Genomic DNA, 8,469 nt, shown 5'->3' with positions numbered 1-8,469 from the left:
TGCAGGGCCTCCTCCAAGCCAAACACAATGAGTGCCCTGGCCACTAGTAGATACGGCACAGGCCCCACAGGGCCTCCTGTCCACGCCACCCCCCACCTAGGCAGGACTGTCGGTGGCCTGCGCAGGCCCTCTCTGCCCCTCTCCCACCCACCTGTCCAGGTGGAGTTTCTGGGCCAGAGTCCGCCAGTCGGCACCCCGGTTACAGGGTGGGTCCAGGCTGGAAATGATCTTCTGCCGAATAAGGAAGGGGATCTTGAAGGCACTGGGGCCCACCAGGGCTGGGACCCCCCCTTCACTCTCCAGAGCCAGCAACTCAGCAAACCTTGTGTCCTGGAGGTGGGAGGGACAGAGGTGCCTGTTAGAACTTTCCCCAAGCCTGGGCCCACTGCCACCTCCTGCTGGGGGAGCTCCCAGACTCCCCAGAGCATGGGGGTGGCATGAGCACTGGTACATCCTGGGCACCTCCCATGTGCCAAGGCCCTGCTTACTGGAGCTTAGAGGTACAGTGACCTGCCCAAAGCCACAAAGCCAGTGAGCAGAGGAGCCCTCTGTGGCCTCCCTCCCTCTCCGCCCTTCTCCCCTCCAAGTCACCCTGCCCAGCCTCTGCTGACACTCAACACGCACAGCTCTTTTCATGGCCTGAGTCCTCCCTGCCCAGCTATCACTGCCAGAAATGCTCTTCCCCTTAATGCTGCAGCCAAATGGCTCATTCTTTGGGGCCCAGTACAAAGCCCCTCCTCAGGGAAGCCCTCCAGGGTCTCCCCTCCTGCTGCTCTCATGTCCCCTGCATTCCCCTCCCCAAGTCCCATTTGCACCTGCGCCTCCCTCTCTCTGAGTCTGGGAGGAAGCTACCAAGGGCTTTCTGGGAGGAGGTGGGCCTGGGGACAGGTGGGAGGGAGAGTGGGTGGCAGGGCAGGCAGGGCAGGAGCGTTTTGGGGGCTGGTAGGGAGTTGGTAGTGGGAGCACGTCACGGCGGTGCTGCAGCCCCTGCTGTCCACCTTGGTGATGTTGAAGTTGATGTTGAAGCTCTGCCCATCGCCCTCCACCTGCCACACCCACAGCTTGCAGGCCAGGTCGCTAGTGCTGGGGCTGACGCGCTCCAGGGTGAAGGTGCAGTGCAGGTACTGCTGCGTGCCGTTCCAGATGTGATAAAAGGGGATCTCCTGATGGGGGTGCAGAGAGGAGGTGTCAGGTGAGCCCAAGCTCCAGGCCCTCTGTGCGCTGGCCATGGCCCTGGCCCTCACCTGGTAGCTGACGAGGAGCTTGCTCTGCCACAGGGAGCTGGGCACGTCGTGGATGGACAGGCGCAGGTTGTGGTAACTGTCCTTGAAGTGCAGGACCCGAGGCTCCTGGATCAGCTGTCCCCCCAGCTGCTTCTCCAGCTGCACCACCTCCTGCAGGGCCCCGGGTGGTCAGCCGAGGCCCCTCCCCACTGCCCCAGGCAATCAGTCCACAGGGCCAGGCATAGCTGGGCCTCCCAGCGGCAGGGGGTGGGGGTGAGGGGCGGGCGATACCTTGAGTGCGTCATGGGTGTCATGCAGGCAGTAGACCCGGATGTTGTACTCGAGGGAGGTGCAGGCCACTGGGGCAAACAGAAGCAGCTTGAGGCGCTTGGCGGCAGCCACGCTGAGGGCCTCTCCCACCAGGGCGAAGCGGCCCAGCTGCTCAGTGAAGACGTAGCAGGCACTGGCCTCCAGCTGGCAGTAGTAGAGGTGGGAGGGCGCCTCCTCGCCCAGGTGCAGCACATCCTGCGGGCAGGGGTCAGCGGGTCAGTTCTGCCCAGCTTCAGAGCCCTGGGGCCAGCTGTGGCTTCAAGAAGTGGCCGGAGACTGGGGAGGGGTGGGGGTGCGGCTCAGGGCCAACTAGCGGTGGAGGGCTGGGCCGAGCGTGCAGTTAGCCCACGTTCCCTTCCGGAGCCCGGGTCGGTTCCCTGCTCACCTCCCAGCTGCCCTCGCACGACTGCTTTTTGAGGCGCAGGCTCCAGCTGTCGGGGCTGGGCTCCCCACAGTGGTCCATAGCCAGGATGACTGGCCGGGTGAGCAGGACGCCGGGGGGTCCGCAGCTAACGATGGGACTCAGCAGGGTCTGACAGCCAGCTAGGGGCAACCTCAAGTGGGGGAATATGGGTGGGAGGGAAAGGTGTCAGTGGCCCATCCTGGGTCCTGAGGGCTAGGCCAAGGGCAGGGCGGCAGCGTCCCAGGGCCCAGGGGCTTGGGTTGCAGAACCAGATGGGGCTTAGGCGCAGCTCTCCCCCCGCTGCCTCAGGCCAGGCACAACAGTGGGTGGGCAGGGGGCTTCCTGGGGACTGAAGGCGGCAGGTGGGTCCCTCCCACCCCGGGCAACGGGGCCCGCGGTCACACCTCACGTCTTCCGGCTTGTGCAGCGTGAGGTAGATCTCGTAGATCTTCCCTCGGGGTATGGCGTCTGGGGGGATGAGGAGGCTGATTCCTGGAACAGCAGGAAGACGGCCAGGGCTTACCCACTGCCAGCGCATCCAACACCCCACCAGACAGCCCCTCCAGGAGCCTCCCTGTGAGGACTGACTGGTGCCAGCCCGGCCTGGGGACCGAGGGGCCTCAAAGACTGCCATGCTGACCAACCACCCCCACAGGCATGAAGCTGACTCAGGGGCACCCCAGGAGCAACTGAGGGAACCCCGGTGGGGAAAGCATGCCTCGCTAGCCCAGGCGCAGGATACCTGGGGACAGAAGGCATGCTGTACCAACCTCCCTTGTCCCTTGAAAGGCACTGGGCAGGACCAGGGTATTCCTTGCTTAAAACCTTCCCTGCCTCTGGGATGAAGTCCGGCTTCCTGGCCTGGCGTTGAAGGCCCTTTGCCTCTGGCCCCCACTGCCTCTCTAGCCCAGCCAGTGCTACATACTTGACGGTTCTGGAACCACTGCCTGAGCCCCCACTGCCCTCCTGTCCTGCTCCAGCTCCCCATCTCCATTGCCCCTGCTACTCTCTGCCACACCATGGTCCCTGCAGGTGGGGCAGGTCTTGAGCAACCTATCTCCTGCGCTGGATGCCCTCCCGTCAGCTGACTCGCCTCTGCTCCAACATCTTGGAGGAGCAGGATCAGTGTGTGCCGAGAGGGGAGTGGTTCAACAGGGAGGTGGTGGGACAGGATCCGGCAAAGACGGGCCAGGGAGTCCCTCTAGAAGTGGTGAGCAGGGACTCCCCCAGACAGGGAGCCCTCACATGAGGAGGGGCTCCCAGCTCAGGACGGGTGGAGGGAGAGGAATTCCACGACTTTACCCCACCGAGTCCAAAAGCAAAAGCACACTCCCCAGACGGCAGCGCAGAGCAGAGCAGGGCGGGGCGGGGCATCACGGCTTCACCGGAGGGTGCAGAGTCATAGCCACCGCTCCCTTCCCTGGCCCGAACTGCCCCGCAGTCCTAGCCGTAGTGTTGGTGACAATCCCAGACATCCTCGCAGGAATGCTCTCCATGGGGAAGGTACACACACTTGCATCTTCATTCATCAGATCCTAATGCTGGGTACTCAGGACGGCGAAGGAAAACGACAGACCCCACTCATGAAGCTCTTAGCCCAGCAGGCAGAAGGACAAGTCAACCACAGCACAGGATGCGGGAGAAGTGGCAGTCGCCCACGCTGCCTGGGCAGCAAACGGCGAGGGCTGCGGGGCCGCACTGTCCGCCTGCGTCTCTGTAAGAGCTGACAGATGCCGTCTCACCTCGTCATCCCAACAGCCCCATGAGGGGTTCGTTATCATCCGTGTGGACGTGAGGCACAGACAGCAAGAGCTGTCAGGCTGGGACCCAAAACAGAAGTCCCAGCTGAGCCGGTGGGAGGGGCAGGGGGTCAGTGCGTGTGAAGGGCAGCGCCGTGTGTCTGGGATGCTGAGAGTCCATGGTGGCTGCCGTGTGCAGGGGGATGTGTGTGCGGGAAGGGGCTGAAGCAGCTGGCCTGCAGGAGGCAGGTCTTCTCTGCAGCGTCAGGTGGGCTTTGCAGGGGGCAGAGGGGAGCCCAGAAGGGGTTCGAGCACGAGAGGGTCATGATCAACTCTGGCTTCATTGGTGAAGGTTTAGAGCGAGGAACCAGGTGAGGGGTTTGGTGGCCTGTGTCAGGAGAGGCAGCAAGGGAGGACGAGAGCAAGAGGCAGCAGGAGCTATTGAGGAGAGACTGGCATGGGACTGAAGCTGGCGCGGGGCAAGGGTGGAAGAGCAGGAGGTCAAGGTGACCCCAAGTTTCTGGCTTGAGCAACTAGATGATCCGTGAACTGGGGAAAGCCAGGAACGGGGAGGTTCTGGGGGAGGGTGGGAGACGGTTCTGTTTTAGGCACCAGGAGTCTGAGGTGCTGTGAGACATCCAGATGGAGCTGGCCAGGAGGCAGCTGGGTGTACAGTTCTGTCGCCTGGGAGAACTGCAGGCTGAGGATGGGGAGTGGGAGTTATCTGCACAGACACAGCGATTAAAGCCATGGAGTGGGCGAGGCCGCTCGGGGAGAAGGGCGCCGGGAGGGAGTTCGGAGGCACACCTACATGTATGGAACACGCAGCTGGAGACGGACAAGCAAACCAGGAGCACACGGGGTCATCTAAGCTGAGGGACTTGAGAATTTCAGGTGGGAGTGGCCGGTCATGCCACAGGCTGCAGTCACTTCTTGCAAGGCAGCCATGGAAAGAGTTCGTCAGAGGGCTTCTGTGCTGGGGTGGGTGGAAGCCAGGATGCAGTGGGGACTCCAGGATGCCCTCTGCCCAGGCCTGTGCTGATCTGTTTGCCCCTGGTTGTCTCCCTGCTCAGTTGCAAGCTCCCTGGGACCGGGGCTTGCCCTACCTCTGGCCCCACACGGAGACCGGCACAAGTAGGCTGGTTGGCTGTGTATATGAACCGACAGTTATTTTGCGCCCACAGGCAACAGGAGGAAGACAGCTCTGGCCATGGCCTCGGTGCCAGCCAAGACTGAGTTCTCCCCAGAACTCCACCCCTTTCCTTGCTGATCTGTCGCGGGACACTGAGGGGCACGAGAGGAACATCCAGCTGTCCCGTCCTCCTCTAGGAGGGAAGTGGAGATGAAGGAGGGAAGTGGAGCTCTCAGAGCCCCCTGGGGTCCTTCCTACCTGTGTTAGGGATCATCAGCCGGCCCCCGAGGAAGTTGAAGGTCCCATAGGTCATGTTGCTGGTGCCTCGGGGCAGGGAGCGGAAGTAGTTCTGGGTGGAGAGGCGGGAGACGAACTCCTCGGCCTCAGAGGTGGGGGAGCTGTGGTGCAGTGTGTGGCGGCCGCCACCCAGGGGGCTGAGCAGGTGCCCATTGGTGAGCTGGAACTTGGGGCTGGGCCCGTCCTGCCGGGGACAGAGACTGCCCTGGTAGGTGGTGGTGGTGGTGCTGAGGTCCGGCTGGATGGTGAGCAGATGGGGGTTGTCTGCAGGATAAAGAAAGACTCAGGCAGTGGCACTAAGGGCATCCCTGCCCCAGCAGCCCTTGGCGTGGGAGCTGGGGCAGGAGTGCTGGGGGCAGGGGGCCCCTCACCTGCTTTGCTGGGCTTGATGCTGACGGGCTGGAAGCCTGAGGTGAGAATGGATGAGTCAGCCACGTCCGAGTCCAGCCCCTCCTTCTTCCGGCAGTAAACGAGGATGAGGACAAGCAGCAGCAGGACGAGGCAGACGGCCACGGCGATGAGGCCCACGTAGAGGGCCACGTCCTCAGGGCCAGAAGCAGCTGCAGGAGATAGCGCGGCCTTGGTGGGGGCAGGGGTGTAGGAGTCTGGGAAGGAGACGTCAGCGGTCTGCATCCCAGGAGGATGAGGTCTGGACCCTGGGGCATCTGCACTAGCTAGGGAGCAGACGCTCGTGGCAGGGACTGTGGAGTCTGTGCGTGTGCATCCCAGCCCTGTATTTGCCATTACTGTGCTGTGTGACTCTGAGCAAATCACATCCCTCACGGGCTTGAGATCCTGGCTGAGTCTGCTGCCCGGAGGATAGACGAGGGGAAGAGCTACTCCCCCAGGGCGGATGACCTGGTGCCTGGCTGCTAGGCTGAACCTGCTGCCTGCTCTTCTGGGACAAGGGCAGCTTGGGCTGGGGGTGAACTCCTGGGATCCCCAGAGCAGGGGGTCTGCCTCCTGCATAGTTCCAGGTCAGTGCCTAGACCAGGAGTAGGGGTTTGGGGGCCCTTCTCTCTGTCTGCCTCCCCAAGGCCTGGGGCAGGTTTGGGGAGGGGGTGATTGACTGCTTGGAGGAAGCTATATTGATTTTAGAAGAGTTTTGCATAAATGGAAGAAACGTCCATCAGAAAGGAATTGACACAGATAATTAGGTTTTTAATTGAAAGAATGGGGGAGGGTATGTTCTAGAGGAAAAAAATCCAACAGAGATCTTTAATTGTTAGTTATGGCTTTGTAATTAACAGCCCTCACAAGCCCGGCATCCCCACAGGACCTGTATGTGCACTTGGGGGACGAGGCAGATGTGAAGCTGTGGTGTTTGGGCAAGTGTGGGAAATGGGTGCGCATAAGTCAAGGTTCAAATCTGTGCATGTCTCAGGAGGCAAGGGAGGTGGCAGGGCGCGCCTGGGCCCACGTGCAGTATGCTAAGGGTGAGGGGGATCCCACAGGGTCCTGAGCCTGGAGAGGCTACAGCCTTTGGCGGGAGAATAGCTCCCTCAGCCCCCACCTCCCCAGGGCTGGGCAGGGCCAATCCAGGCAAACAGAAGAGGACCTCAGGGCAGAGAAGACTCACTGTGTACACAGAGGTCAGTGGTACAGTTGCGGGTGTCCAGGTCAGCACCCTGGCACTCCTCCCCTCCGTTGCGGGGTGCTGGGTCAGAGCACTCACGGCTCCGCCAGTGGGTGCAGTCCAGCCCACAGGCCGACCACTTGCTCCATGGGCTCCAGCTGCCATCCACTAGACGAGAGACAGACAGGCAGAGAGGAGACGGTGCAGTCAGCCTGGGTGCCCGCCCCGGCGGTCGGCCAGTGTGGCCCCTCTGGGCATCCAGACCAGGCAGGGCAAGGCAGCCTGGATTTGGGGGCAAAGCCAGGGCCAGGCCCGCAATGCACGCCCTCTAGTGTCCAGCTGGCCTTGATGACGCATGCTAATGACAGGGAGGCGCGGATGACGCCGGGGCTGCTTGGCTCTCTCCACACCAGGGAGGCTGTCCTGGCCCTGGGGCAGTGAGGGCTCTCTCGTCACACGTTGACCCTTCTGAACCCAGGGACAAGTGGACTCTGCAGCCACGGGCTGAGCCCTAGACCCTGTCAAACTGTACCTCACATCCTGTGACTTACACCCTATGTTGAGCCCTGAGACTGGACACAGATCGAGCCCTGACTCCAACCATACACCGCACCCCGATCCCCGCCTCAGACTGAGCCTGGCCCTGTGTGGCAGGCGGGTGGGATGGAGCCATGGGGGGGCAGGTTGGTGGGCGCGATGGAGCCAGGGCACGGAGATGGCGTGGTGAGGAACGATGCGGGAGGCGGTGGCCGCTGGTACCTGGGCACAGGGTGGCGCAGGCTGTTTTCTGGACATTCTGCCCCTCACAGAAAGCGCCCCCGTTGAGAGGCGCCGGGTTGGTGCAGCTCCGGCTCCGTTTCTGCCAGCCGCGCCCACAGCTGGCGCTGCAGACGGACCACTCGGTCCACGTCGACCACCCACCGTTCACTGGCCGGACAGAGAAGGGCTGGGGTCAGGGAGCGGGGGCGTCCTCAGATACACTGGCCCAGGGGACGGGGCGTGAGGGCAGAGGGGCTGTGAGCTGGATACGGGTGGGCTGTGTCTGAGCTGGGAGAGAAGGCCTGGGGGAGGCCATGCTCGTGCCTGCTGGCCCCCGGGCCCTGCAGCACGCGTGCCACAGTCTTCCCTTCTCCCAGGGGGCACTCGGAGTAGCCAGGCTGAACCGTGGCTCACGCGCTCCTGCAGCCCAGACCCCAGCCTCTCCTGGGGTGACTCCCGCACCCTCCCTCTGCCGGATCCTGGGGGTGCCCGGACTGTGCGTCTTCTGATTCCCGCCCTGGAGACTCAGGAGTGGGGATAGTCTGTCACCTTTCCTAGATTCCCATCCTGTCCCTCATCTCCTTTTGCACAATGCCTGCTGCCCACAGGACCTCCAACCTGTCCCATACCTTTGCCCAGACATGCCCCTGGGTCCCCAGCAGTCACAGCGAGCCCTTTGCTTATCCTGCCTAGTCAGACATGATCTGGTTCACCTGGCCTTGGCCTCATGGCCTCTCTTTACCCCACCAGCCACATGTCACTGCCCAGGGGCACCACAGTGCCTCTCCCTGTGACCGGGGAGCCCCGGGGCCCACCGTAGACGATGACGGCAGCGGAGGCGCTGCGGCGACGTGCCACAATGTTCTTGGCCACGCAGGTGTAGTTGGCCGTGTCAGCAAGGCGGGCCTGTCGCACCACCAGGCTGTGCTCCCGTGTGATGTATACGTTGGGGTCCAGGGATGGGTCCACCAGGTCCTCGTTCCGGAGCCACTCCACCTAGGAGAGGGAAC

The 8,469-nt window shown here is 62.8% G+C and overlaps 1 protein-coding gene across 6 annotated transcripts in view; it reads right to left on the bottom strand.

Moving 5' to 3' along the window:
- Nucleotides 1-8,469, bottom strand: part of UNC5A (unc-5 netrin receptor A) — a 69,760-nt gene that overhangs the window by 1,258 nt on the left and 60,033 nt on the right. Inside the window, exons 5-15 of one of the 6 annotated variants that reach the window (XR_012414404.1) lie at nucleotides 8,275-8,455; nucleotides 7,460-7,627; nucleotides 6,704-6,868; nucleotides 5,496-5,729; nucleotides 5,086-5,388; nucleotides 2,361-2,448; nucleotides 1,939-2,096; nucleotides 1,515-1,748; nucleotides 1,245-1,394; nucleotides 999-1,163; nucleotides 152-330 (exon numbers count right to left, since the gene is read on the bottom strand). Coding sequence is in view for 4 of the 6 variants with exons in the window: in XM_045394551.2 (XP_045250486.1) it covers nucleotides 152-330; nucleotides 999-1,163; nucleotides 1,245-1,394; nucleotides 1,515-1,748; nucleotides 1,939-2,107; nucleotides 2,361-2,448; nucleotides 5,086-5,388; nucleotides 5,496-5,729; nucleotides 6,704-6,868; nucleotides 7,460-7,627; nucleotides 8,275-8,455 (2,036 nt within the window). In the remaining 2 variants the exon portion in view is untranslated. Of the gene's footprint in view, nucleotides 1-151; nucleotides 331-998; nucleotides 1,164-1,244; nucleotides 1,395-1,514; nucleotides 1,749-1,938; nucleotides 2,108-2,360; nucleotides 2,449-5,085; nucleotides 5,389-5,495; nucleotides 5,730-6,703; nucleotides 6,869-7,459; nucleotides 7,628-8,274; nucleotides 8,456-8,469 lie in introns of all 6 variants that reach the window. The other 5 variants (XR_012414405.1, XM_045394551.2, XM_045394552.2 and 2 more) reach the window with 5 other exon arrangements.

This window comes from Macaca fascicularis, chromosome 6 (genome assembly GCF_037993035.2).
Source record: "Macaca fascicularis isolate 582-1 chromosome 6, T2T-MFA8v1.1".
NCBI classification, from domain to species: Eukaryota; Metazoa; Chordata; class Mammalia; order Primates; family Cercopithecidae; genus Macaca; species Macaca fascicularis.
The sequence above is the reverse complement of the archived record's forward strand: the minus strand, read 5'-3'. Positions and strand labels throughout refer to the sequence as shown.